Genomic DNA, 21,933 nt, shown 5'->3' with positions numbered 1-21,933 from the left:
AACTACTTTCTTATTTAATGTACTCTATATAGTACTGTCAGAATTATCTTTGACAGATACACATGTGATTGTCATTTTTTTGCTTAAAAACTTCTTGTGGCTTCCTTTGATCTTGAATATAATCTAGCTCTTCTATATATTAAACAGCATGTCCAGACCTACTTTTCTAGCCTTATGTTCTGTCCCCTCCTATCTCATTGTCTTTCCTCCATGAATGCATGCTCATTCTTCAAGAAGCAGTTCTGCAGTGAACTTTTATTTCTTTTGGGCAGATTACCTGTGCTCTCAGATCATTGCTGTACACTCCTCTGTGTAGAACTTGGTATGTTTTATTATTTTTTTCAAAGATTTTTTTTTATTTATTTGACAGAGATCACAAGTAGGCAGAGAGGCAGGCAGAGAGAGAGAGGGGAAACAGGCTCCCCACTGAGCAGAGAGCCCCATGTGGGGCTCGATCCCAGAATCCTGGGAACGTGACCTGAGCTGAAGGCAGAGGCTTTACCCACTGAACCACCCAGGCACCCCTGTTTTATTATTTTTTTTTATGCTTTGAGTTTGTATCTCATCACTTAGTGACAGGACTTGACACATAGTAGGTAGTTTACACATGCTTGCTGAATAACTCTTAAGTATTACAAATATATAGATCTATTCTTCCAAATTGTGTAGGTCTTAAAATTGTTTCTTTTTACCTTTCTGGAGGAAGGTGTATTTGATCTATGTATGTAGAGCTCCAGTTCTTTTAGCTTTCTATAGATTTACTTCAGTGTCAGTTTTCTTCTGTAAACTCTTGAGGTTATGGTCCAAAATCATTATCATTCTTAGCTCTTTAAATTTTTTCTTTTCTTTTTTCTTGACTACTTTGCTTTAGAATGAAAAGTCTTGGCAAATCTGTATCCTGGACACTGTCTTTGAGGATTCTAATGAGTGTGAGCCTTTGTCTGATTTGGGATTGTGGGGAAGAAAATAATTTTATCTTTACTAAAATGTTCCATATTGCTTGCCTTGTAAATTTCATCTTGTATATGTCTATTTATTATTTGCAGGTATCTTTTTATATAGTCAGTCATTTTGTACTATTATGTATCTATTAACACACCTTTTTACTATTTTTGAATGAAGTTTGGTTTGTCATCCGCGGCATTTTTGGTATTGCTGATCATCTGGTGTCATGTCTGCTTATTTTGGTTAGCAAGATTGTGTATAGACTATATAATGTTTGTAAATTTAGAACAAAATATTTAATATCATATTATAAAAAGGAAAGCAGCAGTCTCCTTAGTCCTTATTTTAAATCTCATTTATTATAGACACCTTCATCTGAGTCATTCCTTCCTTTAAAAGATTACATTGCTTCTTTTGCAGGCCATAATTGTAGTTTAAGACTAAAGAGAATGCCTAAGTATTATAAACTCCACAGGGGTTCAGTGGTTCAGTATTATATCCCCAGCATCTAAACATGTCCCTAACATTTAGTATAAGAATAATTTTTGAATCAGTAAATATGAATCAGTATTAGCTATTTTTACATAAGGACCAATTTACAGAAAATAAAAATGTTTCTGATAGCATGCCTTCAAACATTCAAAGTACATTAAATCCAGAGGGAAATATATTACAACCCAGATTGTACACTTTATTAACTAAAAGGATGTCAGTGAGGAAGTTGGCACTGTTTTTTGCTAGTGGTAGTAGAAGAGCCTATTGGAGAAAAATTAAGAGGCTTCGTGATCTCTCATCTTTATATTGGTGTGCCTTGCCTCTCTTAAGTCTATTTGTATATACCTTCCATTTCATTCTTTAAACAGCCGTACTGATAATTTGTCCAGCATGAAAATGTCAGAGTCTCTTGGCTTTTCTCTGTTCCATTGGTTACTTATCAAGATATTTTACTGGGGATATTAAGAAGTTACTCAGAATTTTAAAAATTTACATTGTTGGCTTTAATATTGACTCTTCTACCATTTCTGTTGATGGTTTGCTTTGTTGTAGCAGCAGAGGGTTACTTTAGAAATAGGTAATCAGATTTAACATAAAACCCTGGATATCCAGTTAAATCTAAATTTTAGAGCGATACATCTTTTAAAAATAAATGTCTCATGCAGTATTTGAGGCATACTAAAAAATAGTTTGATCTTACTTGAAATTCAAATTTAATTGGATATTCTGGATTTTATCTGGCAGCCCTATTTAGAGAAGATTCCCCTGTTTCTTACCATCATTTTCCCAGAATTTCCAAGGTATGTTTTACTTAGGTTTAGTTGTAATGTTAAAAACATTGTAACTAGCATATTTAGCATACACTGTGCTTTCTTCAGAGGACTAGGACTTAAGACTTCGCAGTGTCTAGTTTTTTGCCCTGTTCTTTTAAAATGTAGTTTTGACATTCTTTAGGAAACATCTGACTTATAAGGCCTTACCTTTTTCAGTTTTTAGCGTACTTAAGTATGGGCTGTGGAGAAGAGAATACAAAATAGTCTTAAAGATAATGCCAACTTGCATCAGATTTTATTCATGCCAAGAATGAAAATAAATCCCACATTGTGAGTCTGGATAGAAAGCAGAACAGCCACTTAACAGTAATTGCTATATACCCAATGTCTGATTACAGACAGATGTAATTATAAAGATAAATAACTAGACAGATCTTTTTATCAATATATCCCAAAATATTTCACAAAAACCATTATGAAAGTGCATTGGATAATATATATCTCTCAGGTCCACTTGGAGGGCAAGTATGTGTGTCTGTTTCATCTTCTTTAGGGATCTTCTAATTACTTTCCCTTTGGTTTTAACTCCTTCACTGCCTCTTTCTGTATCCATTTTAATCTAATTTCTTTGATGAAATTTTAAAAAATCATTCTTAGTATCTTTGGGAGGAATGATGCCTCTGCTTCCCTCCAGGAAGTAGGAAATACGCGGTGGGTGACATGCTTACGGGGATAGCTTACCATTCCCCGTTGTGTGGGAAGGCCTTGACCATGGAAGGGGCTCCTGTCTATGGCTCCCTTCGCTTCCCTCCCCGGAAGAAAACTGAGTTTTCATATTCATGTGCTTTCCTCTCGCCGCTCTTAGCTTAGCCTTCCATACCTAGCTGAGGGATTCCATAGCATCTTTCACTGGCCAGTTGTAGTGTTTATCACCTCGCCTAGATGAGGATTCTTCCTTATAGTCATCATTCCATGTGTCAAGTTTGGTTTTTCTTTTCCTCACTAAAGTCCAAGTATAAGTTGTGTTGTACAGTCTTTTATATACCAGGAGTTTATTTAGATTTGTATACTATTATTTAAATTAAAAAAATATTTAGAGTGTGTAGTGCTATGGAACACTGTGTTTATAACTGCCTGAAAGAATGTACAGATATCTCAGTTTATATTCATTAGGTCCTTTTTCACTGGCTGGAAATAAATTACTGGAGTTCTGCATTCAGTGTAGAGTATTTGGAATTGGTGTTCTTTTTTAGTAATTGCTTCTTTTTTATCCCAATTAATAATAACATTGTCTTTTCCTCTCCAGCACAAATGTGCAGGTATGTGACAGCCCTTTCCATTGCACTCAAGAGGAAGCAAGATCAATAGTTGAACTGGTAAGGGGCAAATACTCAAAGCATCCTTTAACCTTACAAACTTCATGGGGAAATCTAGCAGAAATTCTGAAAAAAATCTAGCGATGAAATGTACCAAGTATTTTGAGAAGGATAGTTAAAAAACAACATTAGAATCTATTCTTTTTTAATCTGGAGAATTGAAAATCTTTTAGTTGAATTTTTAAATTCTGTTTTCTGAAGTACATTAACCACATTGGGGCACCTGGGTGGCTCAGGCAGTTTAAGTATCTGACTCTTGCCTTCAGCTCAGGTCATGATCTCCTGGTCATGGCTCTGTGCTCAGCAGGGAGTCTGCTTAAGGATTCTCTCTCCCTCTGCCCATCCCCCCACTCATGTTCTCTCTTTCTGTCAAAAAAAATTCAAAAAATAAGGTACGTTAACCACTTATTTCATATGAAGCTACTTTTCTTAATATCACCAATTTATGGTTTATATGCATTTACTCTCCTGGTACTGTCCTGTTCCCATGAGTGACCTACCATCCAGTGTCTAAATTATGATTGGCTGCTGGTGCATGTGCATTTTGGCTCAAGAAAAATGAAAAATATTTCTCCTTTTTTTTCCCATTTAGTTGGGCTGTCTTGCAGCTTTCCTTCTAGCTAAGATGATATCCTTCGATTTTTATATATCCTAGTGATAAGGCTGCCCGGAGGCAACTGAAGTTTTTAGGAAATTAATGCTTGATTTGGAGACCACTAAATAAGAAAATTCATATTCAGATAACCAGGTAATGTTGCTATATAAAGTGTGTTCAGGAGTCGTCATAGACTAGAAATCCCATTTATAAATTAAGTTTTTAATCTTAAACTAATTATGAGATTGAAGCTAGTGAATTTAGATCTTTACTTCAGGAACAATAAAAGTGTTTTCACACTATGGCTGCTTTGAATTTTTTCCCCCCACTAATTCACCAGCTGTTGAATTAGTACCTGCTGGGTTTGGTAAGATTCTAGGTACTAGGGATGCAGTATTAAAGAAAAGACAAGAAAAACCTCTGCCCTTATGTAGTTAACATTGTAGTTGGGGAAATGGATAATAAATAAATACGTGGAAAATATATACAGCTGACCCTGAACAATGCAGGGGGTGTGGGTTGCTGACTCCCCTGCATAGTCAAAAATCCATGTATAACTTTTGATTCCCCAAAAACTTAATTACTAACATCGTACTACTGACCAGAAGCCTTACTGATAACACAAATAGTTAACACATGCTTTGTATGTTATATGAATTATATATTATGTTATTACAATACAATAATCTAGGGAAAAGAAACAGTTACTAAGAAAATCATATGGAAAATACATTTATGGTATTGTACTATATTTATTGAAAAAAATCCACTTACAAGTGGACTTGTTCAAACCCCTATTGTTCAAGGATGAACTGTAGTGTTTCTGAGTGCAATAAATGCTAGTATGAAAAATGAGCAGGGCAGAGGGGATGAAGTGCCAGGAGTGGGATTAAAGTTGTAGTTACTAAAAAGGGAGTCAGGGGCAGCCTCACTAGGAGAAGACTGACATGAGTCAAGATTTGTAGAAGGTAAGAGTATTAGCCAAGTAGCCATCTGGAGGAAAAGCATCCCAGGCCACAGTCCAAAAGGCCGTGAGACAAGAGGATGCCTGATATTTCAAGAAATACCCAAGGTACCACAGTGATGGGTACAGTAGAAGGAGACTAAGGGAGACAGGAGGAGGTAAGATCAGAAATGTTTGGATCTGGATGTGGAAACGGTAGCAAATTATTATGAAAGACCTTGTAAAATAGTCTGTAAAGACTGTCTTTTAAGAAATTTATTTCTTATTCTGAATGAGATATGGAACCACTAGCTAGTTTTAAGTGGAGGAATGATGTGAATTGACTTAGATTTTTCAAGAACACTTTGGCTGCATTGGTGAAGACAGATTATAGGAGGTAGGGAAGATCAGGGAAGCCATTATTAGTAATGCAGGGTACAGTATCAGTTTATTTTCCCCACATTTTCAGTTTTGTATATATATGTAGGTTATATTCTGAACTTAGTTCTCATCAATATTTATAATCACTTCTTTAAGGAGAAAAATAAAGGAAAACAAAAAACTTTTTATCTTTGTCCAAGTAGTCTCTCTCTCAAATTAAGACTTTTAGTTTGGGATTTATAAATAATAGGTATAATAGATTCTTGTCTTAAAATTAACTAGAAGATTAAAGTTTCTATCTTATATCCTGTTTTTTTTATTTTTCTCCTATCATATTAGTAGGAAAATAATCCTCTTGGAAAAAAGAACAATTGGAGGCTATGGATGTGATTTAGGTAGATCTGAGTAACAAGATTAGAGCAGAAACCCTAACATCCAGGCTTAATTACATGGTATGGTAACTTTATTGTGCTTCATAATGAAGAAAGTGCTAAACTGATTTTTCACTGAGAATACCACAGAAAATCCAAATGCAGAGAGATCAGTCTGCCTTCCCTACTTCTAATGGAGCATATTGTATATGGGATTTCAGCATTAAAAATGTGTAAGTCAGAGAATTGATCTATTAGCATCTAGTGATTCGAACCCAGCTTAGATAATACTTTCTTGGGAAAATTTTATTAACTTGTAATAACGAAATTCTTTGTAGTTGGAGTATTCTGACTTGGCATTTCATCTTTTCAGAACCACACTGAGATGTTTGAATCAAAACTATTCTGGTATATATTCCCAGATCTCCCTGTTTTGCTGTATACTGAGCATTGCATTGATGTCAAAGTACTATTAGTTTTTGTTTGTCCTTTGGTTGCTCAAAATAACTTAAGACATTGAAGTTATCTATCAGACTTGTTCACATTTTGACTACATCAATCCTGGGATTATGTGGAATCAAATTACAACCTCAGAGTTTATTAGTGGGCTTATTAGAATGACTGAACACATTCTAACAAGTTTAATCAACAAGATCTATATTGATAGAATGCTCAGGACGAGTTGATTAGGTGAGATTTTTGGATAAATTAACTGCTTCGGTGAATGGATACTTTCAAATACAAAAAGAAAAGACATGGATTAATTAATAGAACTGTTGCAGGAAGCATATATTCTTGAATATGTATTGATCAAAGCACAATTAAGTCTAAGTAGCACTGAGATTAAAAAAAATCATTGAACAATTACCTGACAATATGTACAGGTCAAGTAGGAAGAATATTGTCATTATAACCAAGACAAAATAAAAGCCAACAACCTGATGAGTATTATTTGGAAGTATTTGAGAAAGAAAACAGAAAATAGCTACAGAAGTGATTTGTCATGCATAGGTCAGATCTTAAAAAGGATAGTAGATCTGAAGAAGATAAGGAGAATCGAAATGATCAAAAGAATTAGGAGAATTTGTTTATGAATATAGATGTTTGATTATTTATCATCATGAAAGGCAAGGCTGTGTCAAAAGCAAGACTTGTGCAGATCTCTACACACTGGGGACCCACAGAGGCAGAGAACACTGCCCTTTTACCCTGGGAGTCTGGGCCACAGCATATGTCTCTGGCAACAGGAGTTGACAGTCTGTAATAGTTCAGCCACAGGACCACCCAATTTCATGTTTGGAGATATTGTGGCTTTCTTTTAACCTTTATGTAAGTTTATAGCCAAAAAAATATGAGACTTTGGCAGTTTTTGAGGATGGTGTGAATAGAAATTGGAGCTTTATTTCCAGGAGCAAGATTCAGAGCATTTATAGGGAACAAAGACTGTTTGTGTATATATGTGCACACATCATATGATTTGCCTTCCAGATCTAATATTAGCTGCTATTGATGACAATTTATTTGACTGCTGGGATTTAGGATGCTACTTTTAGGATCCTTTACTGTATGTAAATATTTTTTGAAAATATGCTGAGTTGATTGAAACGAAGTTCACAAGCTAAATCTAATAGACATAAAATTAGAGAATGCATAGTTTTTTTCTACTACATGTGGACATGTCCAAAAATTGAGTATTCATCCACAAAAAGAGTTGCAAAAAAAAAAAAAAAATGCCAGAGTTGATGTCATGTAGACAACATTCTCTTGTCTATATATAATGAAGTTACTAATCATTTATGAAAATATTAAAAGAAAAAAACCCAAACCATATGTTTGGAAACTAACAACACTTCTGGATATGTTATACCTCAAAAAAAAAAAAAAAAAGTAAGAAATCATTAAATACTTAAAATTGAATGACAGCTGATTCACTGTATGTCAAAACCTGCACAATATAGCAAAAACAGTTTTTGAAAGCAGTAAAATGATATAGCAGAAATAAAAATAGAGAGCCCAAATACTGAACTCAATAATTGTTCTTTTTCTTTTTTTTTTTTAATATTTTATTTATTTATTTGACAGAGATCACAAGTAGGCAGAGAGGCAGGCAGAGAGAGAGGAGGAAGCAGGCTCCCTACTGAGCAGAGAGCCTGATGCGGGGCTCGATCCCAGGCCCCTGGGATCATGACCTGAGCCGAAAGCAGAGGCTTTAACCCACTGAGCCACCCAGGTGCCCCTTTTCCTTAATCTTTTAACGTAAGAAAGAAAATTACAAAGAGTAGAGCTATTTTTTTGTTTGTTTGTTTGTTTTTTAGTTTGGGGAAGGAGAGAATCTTAAGCAGGTTCCATGCCCAACATAGAGCCTGGCACACTGTTCAGTCTCATGACCCTGAGACCAATAAAATTGCTACATCTTTAGTCAGAATGATCAAGAGCTGAAATCAAGAGTTGAACGCTTAACCAGCTGAGCCACCCATGCACCCCTACAGCAAATGTTTAATGAAAGAAAACATAATAGGGGCGCCTGGGTGGCTCAGTGGGTTAAGCTTCTGCCTTTGGCTCTGGTCATGATCTCAGGGTCCTGAGATAGAGCCCCACATCTGGCTCTCTGCTCGGCAGGGAGCCTGCTTCCTCCTCTCTCTCTCTGCCTGCTTGTAATCTCTCTCTCTTTATTGAGTAAATAAATAAAATCTTTAAAAAAAAAAAAAAGAAAACATAATGGCAAGGATCAATTAAAAGCTGGGTTTCTTTTTTTAAGAATAATACTATAGACAAAACTATTATAGGAAGTACAATGAAAGAGAAAGTACAAATAAAAATATCAAGAATTAAAGACATAAATATGGGCATAGGCGTTATTTAAATAATCAAGGGAATACTATGATATGCTTTTGTCAATACCTTTCTAAACACAGATGAACTGACAATTTTTAATTGAACATGACAAGATGATCCTAAAATTTATATGGAGTATGAATGGCCCGGAATAACCTAGAAAGAATTGATAAATTTAAATGAAGTTTAAAAAAAAAAAACCTGTAAACAGTTACAAGACACGATAAACTGAGTCAAAACACAAGCCTTTGATTGGGGAAGATATTTGCATATAAGTGGCAAGATTTAATAACTTATTCAGATCAACAAGAAAAGGATAATCTAGTAGGGAAAAAATGGGCAAACAATATAAATGGACAGTTCACGAAAAAGGATACTTATAAATGGCCAGTAAACGTGAAAATTTGCTGTATCTCACCAATAATCAGTGAGCTCAAGCTCAGACACAATATAAATTCATAATTACCAGGTTTGCAAATGTATGAAAGTCTGATTTTCCAGGTGTTTTTAAGCAAGTAGGGAAAGGAGACCTCTCATACTTGTTGATATGTTTGATGGGAGTGTAAATTGGTACAACTACTTTGAAGAGCAATTAAGTAATTATAAGTAAAGTTGAAGATACTTATAATCCACTACTCTGAAATTGCTCTTCTAAGTATACATTCTGCAGAGGCACTAATATGTGTGTTTATGTGATCAGACATGGCAAAACTGGAAACTGAATAAAAGTCTATGGTAAGAGCTGCAGGAATAAACTATAGTATATTTATATGGTGGAGTGTTATGCCACAGGGAAGTGGGAACTATGCGACTCTACATGGATAAAACCTGAAAGTGCGGCGGTGTGGGGCAGAAAAAGCTTTTGCAGCAAGACATACTGCATAGTATGCAAAACACCTAAAGCGGTACCGTATATATATATATATATTTTTTAAAGATTTTATTTATTTATATGACAGATAGAGATCACAAGTAGGCAGAGAGGCAGGCAGAGAGAGAGAGGAGGAAGCAGGCTCCCTGCCTAGCAGAGAGCCCCATGCGGGGCTCAATCCAAGGACTCTGGGATCATGACCTGAGCCGAAGGCAGGGGCTTTAAACCACTGAGCCACCCAGGCACCCCAGTACCATATATTTTTATGGGTACAAACTGATAGGGTGTTCACATTTTAGAAACATAAATAAGAACAGTAAACACCAGCATTAGAATGGTGGTTACAAGTTACTTCTGAGAAGGGAAATAAATACGATTTTTATTTTGGATGAGTAGGGAGAAAAAAAGAGACTTCAGTTGTAAAGTTTCTGAAATAAGGTTAACTCTTTTAAAAGTGTAGGGAGTTAGGTAGGTGTTAGAATAGTCTCTGCATTTTCTGCATGTTTGAAGTATTAATAATTTTAAAAATTTGAATGCCTAGGAAAACAGTAGAGAAAATTGGTAAAAGCAAAAGCTAGTTCTTTTGAAATGATCAATAAAATTGCTACATCTTTAGCCAGAATGATCAGGAAAGGAAAAAAAGAAGACAGATCTTTCGCATCAGGAATCAAGTGACTTCACTCCTGGTTCTACAGCTATTAGGAGAACAATAGGAAAATATTGTGAAAAACTTTATACAAGTAAATTTGACAACTTGTACGAAACGGACAGATTCCTTGAGATATGTAAATTACCAGAGTTCACTGAAGAAGAAATAGGCATAAACAAATTAAATGTGTACTTAAAGTCTTTCCATAAACACAACGCTTGGCTGAGCTGGCTCTCTCTACTTTTTTCAGCATTGTAGGTTCTAGCCAGGGCAATAAGAAGAAGGAGAGGAAAGGGCATTCATCTTACAAAGGGAGACACATGAAAGTCTATGTAGAATATTCACTAAAATCTACCTGAAAGCTACCAGAATAAGTGATTTTAACATTTGTTGCAGGATACAGGATCAAAATACAAAAAACAAGTTTATTTTTATAGGCCAGCAATAAACAGTTGGAAACTAAAAATAAATATGGTATTTGTAATGGCATCAAAAGTATGAAACACCTAGGGATAAATCTGGAAAAAATATGGGAAGAACCTTTAAACAATAAAGCATTGCCAGCAGAAATCAGAGAAGTAAATTAACAGATATATTTGTAAATGTAAATATATCATGTTTATAGGTTGGAAGACTCAGATTATGATGTTCTTCTCAAATTGATCTATAGATTCAGTGTAATGCCAATCAAATTCTAACACACCGTTTTATAGAAATTAGCAAACTCATGTATATAGAGACCTAGAATAGACTAAACGACTTTATAAAGAAGGAAGTTGGAATAGTAACTTCCTGATTTCAGGACATTTTATAAAACCACAGTAATCAAGATACTTTAGTAATGGTGTAAAACTAGACAAATCAATGAAACCAAATCCAGAAATAGATCTACATATATGTGGACAACTGATTTTCAAAGTGATAATCTTTTCAACAAATAGTACTTGAACAGTTGGTTATTATTCCATATGGTACCAAAGAAACCTCACTTCATTCCAAACCTTGCACATTATATATGATAATTTTCCAACATGTATCCTAGACCAAAGCTTAAAACATAAAACTATAATTGACCATGGGTTAGATGGGCAAAGTTTTTTAGATATGGCACTAAAAGCATAACTTAATTTTAAAAATGATCGATTGAATTTCATCAAAATTAAAAATTTCTGTAAAAATACTCTTTAGAGAATGAATAGCCACATTCAGTAAGAAGATATTTGAAAATCATATCCCTGACAAAGGAACTTATATTAGAATATATAAAGAACTCTCACAATTCGTTAATAAGAAAATAAAACATCCCCTCACCCCCAAAGGAAATGTGCAAAATACTTCGGTGGTCACTTTGCCACAGCAGACCTACTGAAGACATGTGAGATGATGCTCAATTTGACTAGTCTTTGAGGAAATATAAATTAAAAACCACAGTGACATGCTTATGCACACTTTTTAGAATAGCTAAACTTGCAAAAGATTGGCCATTGTTGGTAAGAATGTGGAAGAACTGGTTGTTCCATAGCCTGCTGGTTGGAATGAAAAATGATAAAACCACTGTGGAAAAAAACAATTTGGCATTGTCTTGAAAAGTTAAGCATATACTACCATATGATCTAGCCATTCCACTTTTAGATACTTATCCAAAAGAAATGGAAGTATATATCCATACAAAGACTTGTACACCAATGTTTATCTCAGCTTTCTTTGTAATAGGCAAAGTGAAAACAACCCAAATGTCCACCAACAGATGAATGGATAGATAAATTGCGGTATATTCAGTTTGTGAGTTCAGTGTGGGTGTACTGCTCAGCAATAAAAAGAAATGACTGTTTGACACATGCTATAACATGGCTGCATTTAAAAATATATTGAGTGAGAAAAGGCAGACATACATATTATATCATACCATTTATATAAAATTTCAGGAAAGGCAAATGCTCACGTATAGTGACACAAAGCATCATTCGTTGGAAAGTGTGGGAGAGAGCCAGGAAGGAAAGGTTTCATAATTTCTTCTATAGAGACAGGAGGAAACTGGGGTTAGTGGTGAATATGTTTATTATCTTGATTGCGATAATGACATTACAAGTGTGTATATTTGTCAAAACTTAGTGATACTATAAATACAGTGTGCACCATTTATTTTATGTCATTGTTAGTCCAGTGAGTTTCTTTATGTAAAAAAAAAAATTTTCCAGAGTCAGTCTGTCTAGGTCCAAATATCAGGTCTTTCATTCATAGCTTAAGGCAAATTATTTAACTTATTTTTGCCTGGTTTCTTTCTTTATAAAATGGAGCTAAGAATAATATCTTCCTTGTAAGAGTTATTGTAGAGCACTGAATGATATAATCCAGGTAAAATGTGAAACAGCTAGAAAGTATTCAATACACCTTGGGTTTTATCATCACTATTGACATTAATGTTGTTGAATTAAATTGCCCACAGAGGGGAAAATATCCCTTCTATTCCAGCTTCTTGAATACTTCTGGTGATGAGAATATCACTCCTTCATGAGGTAGCCCATCCCATTGTTGGAGTTTGGAAAAGTCATTGTGACCAATTTAGATTATTCAGTGAGAATCCATCCTATATTCAGAGACTTAAATAGGAAGAAAGGGAAGAGGAAAGAGAAGAAGTTAGTTTCCACAACATAACAACTTATTCTAATACATAACCACTTTTCCCATCTGGGAATTTTTTTCCCCAGAATTTTCCCACATGCTTCTATTTAAGCACTTTCCTTGTATTCTGCTCTCTGAGGAAATGGAAAACCTCTAGGCATCATGCGAAGTTAGGGAAAGTTTGAATTAGGTAATTTGTGGGTTTTTTTTTTAGTATTTGGTGACTGTAGTCATTTTACTGGAGGGGAAGAAAAAAAGAATTGACCTTTGTGAGGTTGCGCACACAAACTCAGTGCATGCAGGACTGAGGAAGAACCACACTCATTGCTAAAGAAATTCCCAGACTTTCCTAAGGCTTTACACAGCCTGGTAGCCACAGGGATTAAAATTCCTAGAATTTAGGATCCAGGGCAAAGAGAATAATTAAGCACACTCCTGCTCAGTTTAAGGACCCAATCTCATGATACTGTGAACCTTTAGCTCACAGGAATGCTGGAAAGCACTAGAAACTTCTGGAACTGTGAGGAGCGAATAACTCCTAGGGAAGTCTCAGCAGCGGCAGTCTGACTTTATGCCTTCCCTTGGCAGCCTCAGGCAAACCTGGAGCACCCAGCGCTCAGAGACAGCCATGATGACAGTTCACAGGTTCATGAGCAGTGCGTTGAAGGAGAAGAATAAGGGGGACATTTCTACTTTAATTAAAAATGTACTGACTATATTTGGTAGACTTTATTTCTTTAGTGAAGCAGTGATATCCACAGTGTTGTATAAAATTTGGGACAGTGATTTTGTTTGATGTCAGGACTCCTCAGCTGAATCTTAGAGAACAGTGCACTAGAACCAGATCCTGATTTATCAAGAAAGGACATTTAAAAATTTTTAATAATGAATTACCATAAAGATGTTCCTTTTTCTTTTTTTAAGATTTTATTTATTTATTTGACAGACAGAGATCACAATTAGTCAGAGAGGCAAGCAGAGAGAGAGGGAGGGAAGCAGGCTCTCTGCTGAGCAGAGAGCCCGATGTGGGGCTTGATCCCAGGACCCTGGGACCATGACCTGAGCCAAAGGCAGAGGCTTTAACCCACTGAGCCACCCAGGTGCCTAAGATGTTCCTTTTTGACTTAGAGCTCATTCTGCATCACTCTCAAAGGGGAATAAAACAAATGAAAATAAGGTCAATCATTTTGTTTGATTCTAGCCAATTATATACATTATTGAAAAGAAAGTAGATTAAACTTACATAACCTAAAATACTCTACATTTTTGTCTGTGGATAACTCAGAACTGGTCATATTTTGTTGGGTTTCTAAAGCAAAAAATCAGAAAAGAAATGTAAAAGTAAAACTAATAGTGCAGCAAATGCCTTATGAACTTTATGAATTGGGACAGAGGCTAGAGTAAGCTTTCTTTGGTGGGTAAAAGAAAGAGAAATACTTTGGTAATGCAAACTCTAGATTAATTGGAAAGAAAGATACGAATATTCATGAGAAGTATTTTTGGAGTGGGAAAAGGAGAGAAGATAGCATTTTTAGAATAAGAGTATAAAATAGTACTGTTTTGCAGAGAATTTATATTAGTTGATTTGAGGGTGCCCAGTTTTTCCCAGTAAGTAACTGAAAATGGTTTCTTTGTTTCTTGCCATGAAAACTCCGTGGTGGTGACTCCTGACAGAGTTGGGATTGGGTCACTTCTAGGTGCTTTGTGCTGCTCTTAGTTCTTCCACTTTTTATAAGCAGGTATGGTTTGCTGTTACTTCAGGAATCAGGAAGCCATTGACTGTAGGTGAAGAACTGAAGAGCAGATGTGTCTCATGAATCCTTTGTTGTTTTCAGATTTAAATGTTGGTTTCTCTTTTGACATTTTCTTTGGCATTCTCATTTGGCATAATATGGAGAAATGTTAAAAAAAAAAAAAAAAAAAAAAACAAACTCCAAACCATGAGTTCTTATCTCTGCAGGTTTGACTTATTGGTGATGTCTGTTTTCTTTTTTATAAGGCTTTTTACATACTGGATATATTCCAACCAAGAAATATATTTTAAGATTGGAGAAATAAGGGGGTATCTGGCTGGCTCAGTTGGTAGAGCACATGACTGTTTTTTGTTTTTGTTTTTGTTTTTTGGTAAAGATTTTATTCATCTATTTGACAGTGAGAGAGGGAATACAAGCAGGGGGAGTGCGAGAGGGAGGAGCAGGCTCCCCACTGAGCAGGGAGCCCGATGCAGGGCTGGATTCCAGGATCCTGGGATCATGACCTGAGCTAAAAGCAGATGCTTCAGGACTGAATCACCCAGGTGCCCTGAGCACATGACTCTTGATCTTGGGGTTGAGAGTTTGAGTCCCACGTTGGGTGTGGAAATTACTTAAAAATAAAAATAATCTTAGAAGAAAAAAAATGAAGAAATAACATTCTGCAAAAAAAAAAAAAATTAAGATTTTATTTATTTGAGAGGGAGAGGCAGAGGGGGAGACAGCATGAGCAGGGGGTGGGGAGGGACAGAGGGAGAGGGAGAAGCAGCTCCCCACTGAGCAGAGAGCCCAGTGCGGGGCTCCATCCCGGGACGCTGGGATCATGACCTGAGCCAAAGGCAGATGCTTAACCGACTGAACCACCCAGGTGCCCCTGAGAATTATTTTTTAAATGAAATGTTATGATAAATGTTTCAGCTAGAGTAGTTTTTCGTTTCTGTCCTTTAATACTTTTTAGGTTAATGAGAAGTTGCTCAGTTACCTTATTTTATACAGGCATGCCTTATTTTATTGCTGTTACCTTTATTGTGCCTCACAGATGCTGCATTGTATACATACTGAGGTTTGTGGTAACTGTGTTAAGCAAGTCTGTTGGCTCTATGCCACTTTTCTAAAAGCATTTGCTCACTTTGTGTCTCTGTCATGTTTTGGTAATTCTCAAAATTTCTCAGACTTTTTTATTACCATATTTGTTAGGGTGATCTGTGATCAGGGAGCTTTGATGTTACTGTTGTAATTGTTTTGGGCTGCCACAAACCACACTCATAAAAGACAGTGAACGTAGTGGACAAACGTTATGTGTTCTGACTGTTCCACTGTCTGGCTGTTCCCCATCTGGCTCAGAGAGGCTTTCCTATAGCCTGAGACACAAAATATTGATGAAGCCAGTTAATAACCCTACAGTGGCCTCTGAGTGTTCAGGTAGGAAAGAGTCCCATGTCTTTCAGTTTAAATCAAAAGCTGAAAACAACTAAGAGCCTTCATGGAGAGGGCGCATGTCGAAAGCTGGGACAGGACCAAATACTAGGCCACTTCATAAAATTAGCCGGACTGTGAATGCAAAGAAACGTTCTTGACCTCTGCAGTGACCACCCAAGTGATAAGAAGACAACAGCCTCATTGCTGCTATGGAGAAAGTTCGAGTGCTCTGGACAGATCAAAGCAGCCACAACATTCCCTTAAGCCAAAGCCTAATCCAGAGCAAAGCCCTAACTTTTCTCAGTTCTTGAAGGCGGAGAGAGGTGAGGAAGCTGCAGAGGCTGGTTGGTGTGGTTTTGGGAAAGAAGCTGTCTCCGTGACACAGAAGTCCAAGGTGAAGCAGCGGGTGCTAATGGAGGAGGAGCTGCATCAGGTCAGCGGAAGGGCTAGCTGAAAAGATGAATGCGCGGCGGCACCAAACAGTGGGTTTTCAGGGTGGAGGAACCGGTCTTCTGTTGGAAGAAGATGCTATCTGCAACCTGCAAAGCTAGAGAGGAGAAGTCAGTGCTTGGCTTCCAAAGCGCCAGAGGATAAGCCAGCTTGTCAGGGGCTCATGTAGCTGGTGACTTCATTGCCGTGCAGCAAATCCTTGGGCTCAAGAATTCTTCTACCTTTACTCTGTCTGTGCTCTGTAAATGGAACAGCAAAGCCTATATGACAGCACATCTGCTTACAACACGGTGTACGGGATATTTTAAGCCTACCGTTGAGAGCTACTGCTTAGAAAAAAGGACTCACTGAAAGCTCAGGTGATGGTTAGCATTTTTTAGCAATAATTTTTATATTAAGGTATGTACATTGTTATTTTAGATACAACGCTTTGGACAGTTAACAGACTAGAGTATATAGGTAACCTTTACTAGGAAGTCAAAAATTCATTTGACTCACTTTATTGCAATATTTGCATTACGGCAGTGGCAGAACCAAAGTCACAGTCTCTCTGATGTATGCCTATATACTACATGTTTCTTTCCTCTGAAATGGTTGGCAGCTCCAGCAAGAAGCAGCTGCTCATTTTAAACAGGAACTCTAAACAGCGAACTTTCCAACAAACTTTGTTATAGATGTTTTGCACAATTGAAAGAGCATACCAATTTCAAAGAATAAGTTACTCTGTCTTGTTCTCTGTGTGCTTAAACAGCCACCAGATCCCAGAGGCCTACTCTCAATGAGTATAATTTTTATACTATGATGTTACTTTCACACCCAGGTTTGCATAAGTTCCATCTTCCTCCAAACCAACCATTGTTAAACATTTTCTCTGTGCTAGGAAGCTGAATAGAATTTTTTCTTGGAAATCTCAAAGATGTTTTACATAGAATACATCCAGAGGTTTTCCTTATTTACATCGTTACATCTTTTTTCTGTGACAGAACATAAAGTGTATTTGATTAGCCTTTTTTTAAAGAACAGAAAGAAAAATAACTTTAAACTGTTTATGATTCAGAGGATTATATTAAGGTTCTCCAAAGAAACAGGATGTATAGATATATGTAAACAGTGATCATGGAGGCTTAGTGAGTCCAGAATCTGCTAAGTAGGTCAGGAGCTGGAGATAGAGGGAAGCCAGGGCTGCAGATGAAGTCCAAAGGCAGTTTGCTGGAAAATCTCCTCTTGCTTGGAGAGGCTGGTCTTTTTGTTTGTGCCTTCACCTGGTTGGTTGGGGCCCACCCACATTATGGAGGGCAGTCTGCTTTTCTGAGAGTAAAGCCTATTTAAATGTTAATCTCAACTACGAACACCCTCCAAGTTGACACATTAACTATCACAGGGACTATTTTAATGTTGAAATTTCTCCTGCTTACTTGTTTTTATTCAGTACTGTCCTTGGACCTAAGCAAGGAAGGCCCTACTTTGCTTTGGCCTTCATCAGTTATATCCATCCTCACAAGGCAAGACCAAAGGACCAAAGCTGTGCCTTCATCAGGAGCCAAGCTCCCCATTCCATACCACCCTCTAGCTACTCAGAATCCTGGGATTCTTTGTCCAGATAGCTGCAGGTGTGTTTCCAGGGTCTTCATGGGCATCTCCCCAAGTCCATGCTTATTCCTTTGTGAACGGTGTGCTGCTCACTGTTACTTCTTCAGGGGCCACTGGGAGGCTCTTCAGAGGTAGGGAGTACATAGATATATGGGCTGGAACTGGAGCCTGCGGATGGGACAGAAGTGGCGCAGGATGAGGGCCATGTGCCTTTTTTCCTTACTTGGCTGTATTCAGGCAGTCTCTGGGGTGTGTGGAATGTTAAACGAGGGCTTCCAAGTTATTACAAAAGTACATTTCTCAAGATAGGAAGATGGAGCTTACTCTAAACTCCACTCATCACTTTCTTAGCTTGGTTTATAACTCTTAAGTATTCACATGTATGGTATGCGGTCTTCCATTTTGTACCTTTGCCCCAGACCTCAAAGGTTGGAAGCAGATCTTTCCTGTTGTGGGCAAGCAAAATCAGAGAATTAGAAATTGATTAATCAGTTTCAACCTCATATGTGTCATAAAATCAGGGTAGTGGTTTCCTGAGGGGAGAAAACATTATGACTGGGGAAGGACCTGGCCTATTCCATTTCTCAACTTGGGTGGTGATTAGTAGATGTTTATTCTTGGGCTTTGTGCATTCCTCTCCATGGATGAGGGATCTCTAAATTAAAAGTTTAAAAAAAAAAAAAACCTAAAAAAGTATTGTTCTTAATTAGGAAAAAAAAACCTGATATCTCAGAAAAACCTTTCTTTCAAACTTGTCTGTCACAGATTATACTACATTTGTTCTAAAAATCTTGGCCCAGTCATGGAAATAAACAGAAAAATTAATTTAAATGCTCTAGATGGCAGCTAAATAAAGTGTGTGTGTGTGTGTGTGTGTGTGTGTGTGTGTGTGTGTGTGTAGGGTGTGTGTTGGATTTTTGTCTTCTAGTCCTCAGCCTGGGAGGCAACCGAAAGAAAACCTCCCTGTCCTCTTTGCATTCTCAGTATCCCGTGGGTTAATGAAAAAAATATTTTTAAGCATGTTTTTTTTATTTGACTCAAAGTCTGTGGTTTGTTTATCCAAAAGAAGCAATGATAATTAAAGGCAAAGAGGAGTACTTACTTTTCTCAGGTTCTAGTTTGTTCTATAGTTTCATGAAAAAACAAAAAACAATTGTGGATGTGGTATCCACATCCAGATACTCATAATAAGGGACTCTTCTCTGCTTTTATCTTTCAGGTGTCATCATCACCAGATAAGGGAAGTAAAGAAGAAGGTATGGTTTTTGGTTCTTGAAGAGCCTAGATATATAAATTTGTTTATAGTGGGGGAAACCAGAAAAAGTATAATAGGTTATTTTAAACATTATATAAACCATGTAAAATACTTTTTTAAATAGTCATTAAAATTTTCAGATGAAATCAATTTTTTTCTAATTTCAGAAAATGAGAAGGAGCAAATATATTACTTTTAGGCTAGAAAATAGTTTGATTGTATCAGTGACTTCTGAGGTGAAGTACTGAGAGGTTTCAGGTAGTTCTGATAAATTTAATGGACTCCATATATCTGCATTTGGGAGATTTTTCTTTATTATCTTACCATTTTAAAAAATCATTTTAAATATCCTAAAATCAAAATTTATAATAAGTTTGAAAATACTGTATTTTTTGTTACCATTATTTGAAGCTGTTGTGAAAAACAAGTAAAAATGTTGTGTAGTAAAAATTTCAGAATATAAGCATAGGCACAAATCATTCATCTTTGAAACTTTGCAAGATTTTTGGCGCTTTGTTTTAATATAAAACATTAGAAGAGCATTCACCTTGCAAAATTGGAGGAAAAATGAGAACTATTTACTGTGTCACATTCTGTGATGTGTAGAAAAGAGCAGATCTGTAGACATTCCATGGGAAAGCAAGTTATATTCCTTATATGGGAAACTAACAGACTGTTTCTTTGCAATACTATCCCATTTTGGATATTTGACAGGCAGTCAGTACAGTACAAGGTTTTCCTAGACCTTTCAATATGTAGCTAGGACACTAACCTCTGTGTCATTAGTAGAGAATAAAATGATCCAGAAAGATGTAGGGAATAAAACGGGAAGGCTCTGGAGTTTTTAAGCACAGTTTTATATAAGGCTTGAGCCAAATGAGAGAACTTAGGATGAAAGTTTAAAGGGGAGTAACTTGAAATAGGGAAATGTGTTGTACCAAGCTTATGATTGTTTTTCTCTGCCTAAATACTTCCTCAAGGTCTAAATTAAATTTGTCTTCCTTCCTCCCTCTTTCCCTCCCTCCCTCACTCTTTACCCTTTCCCCAACACCCTCTTCCCCATTTCAAACACAGAGCAAGTGTGGCACTTCCTTGGCAAGTGATTTGAACATTTGAAGTTCTGCCATCGAGACTCCAATCTCCAAGGCCTCCACAACTCCCTCTCCCCAAGTTCTAGCAACAGGCAGATCTATGAGAATTTATTGACTTCCTATTGAAACCTTTTTCCCCCAGCCTTATTCGAGATATACAATATGTAAATAAAGACCAATATTTTTAAATTGTTTGGATATTTATTGATATGAAAAGATTTAAATTTCATAGCAGAAATTTAGAAGCATTGAGTTTTGACCAGTGCTAATTTCTGTGGCTGAAGGAAGCCATCAGTTTTATTAGCTTTTATTTCTATAAGTTAATAAAGAAAATATAAATTTTATAAGTTAATTAGATGTTGTAGATAACTACTCTCATTTTCATACCATATTATCTTCTCCAGGTTGCTGGTGGAAACTTAAGTCAAAATCTGCCCTCTTACTAGGCCTGTGTAAATGTGTTTACATTTATTAAGGCTCTTTTCCTAGAATTTATTATTTTAGAGGGCCTAAACTCTCTGATTCTCATGCAGTCCCCTTCGTCTCAATTCTCATCTCTCTGGCGATGATGCTGAAGTCTTCATAAGAAGCCCAGGTCTCTCACCTGAGGTCTCTCTTGGATGTCTCTTGGACGTCTGCAGCCCCTCTGGTCCAGAACTGAATTCTCTTTTCTTTCTTCATTCTTCAGCAGTGGAATTCACATTTTCCTAGACCCCCACTCAAACCCTTGAAATCATATCAAGCCTCCTCTTCCTGTCTTCATTCATGAAAATCATCTAAGTGTTTCTCTGCCTTCTCCATTCCCTTCCATCCCCACCATGCTGGTTTCCCCCCTGATTTCGCTTGGATGCTTGGACCAGCCTCCCAGCCCCTCTCCATGCCTCCCAGATCCAGCCCTCCACCTCAGCCCCATTGCTCTTGCTCCATTGCATATTCTCTTGTCTCCTGAGCGAGTTACTCTGTTTCTGCTTTTCTCCCTTTTCAAGTCATCCTCCACTTTGACCGTCATTTTCCTAAAGCCAAGGTCTTGCCTTGTAATATTTTTATTCAGAATACCTTCAGTGGCTTTCCATGTTCTGGAGAATAAGAATCAGACCCTCTGATTTCCTCAGGAGTCCCACCCTGCAGCCATGCCACGCTGCTCACTCCTCTCCAAGCACTCTTGTCTGCTTACATTCCCCTTACTGTGCTTCTTAGGCCAGTTCTGTTCACATCTTTTCTTCTTTGTTATCATTATAGAATGTTCTATTTGCATAATCTGTTTTGAAGTTGTGTAGCTGTTATAATAGCTACCATTTCTTGAGCTCATCTATCGTGTAGTAGGTTTTAGATGCCATGCATGCATATGCCCTATAAGGTAGAGATTGTCCACTTCATGTTGAGGCTCTGAGAAGTTCTGTAACTTGCCTAAGGTCACACAGTAACTTTCAGAACCAGAATTAGACCTCTTGACAGTATGGCTCTAAATCCTGTGTTTTTCCACCCTGCTATGCATTCTTCTTCCCACATACAGCCTCATTG

At 36.8% G+C, this 21,933-nt stretch overlaps 1 protein-coding gene across 4 annotated transcripts in view; it reads left to right on the top strand.

Annotated features, from left to right (window-relative positions):
* Positions 1 to 20,601, top strand: part of PPA2 (inorganic pyrophosphatase 2) — an 86,669-nt gene extending 66,068 nt beyond the window's left edge. For 3 of the 4 annotated variants that reach the window (XM_047718134.1, XM_047718135.1, XM_047718132.1), the window contains 3 exons: positions 3,520 to 3,589; positions 19,286 to 19,322; positions 20,396 to 20,601. In XM_047718134.1, the coding sequence (XP_047574090.1) occupies positions 3,520 to 3,589; positions 19,286 to 19,322; positions 20,396 to 20,424 (136 nt within the window). In that variant the 3' untranslated portion in view covers positions 20,425 to 20,601. Of the gene's footprint in view, positions 1 to 3,519; positions 3,590 to 4,181; positions 4,338 to 19,285; positions 19,323 to 20,395 lie in introns of all 4 variants that reach the window. The other variant, XR_007125184.1, reaches the window with a different exon arrangement.
* The last annotated feature ends 1,332 nt before the right edge of the window (positions 20,602 to 21,933 follow it).

Source organism: Lutra lutra, chromosome 2 (assembly GCF_902655055.1).
Source record: "Lutra lutra chromosome 2, mLutLut1.2, whole genome shotgun sequence".
Lineage (NCBI taxonomy): Eukaryota > Metazoa > Chordata > Mammalia > Carnivora > Mustelidae > Lutra > Lutra lutra.
Note: the sequence above shows the minus strand (reverse complement) of the source record. Positions and strands in the feature narration are given on the sequence as shown.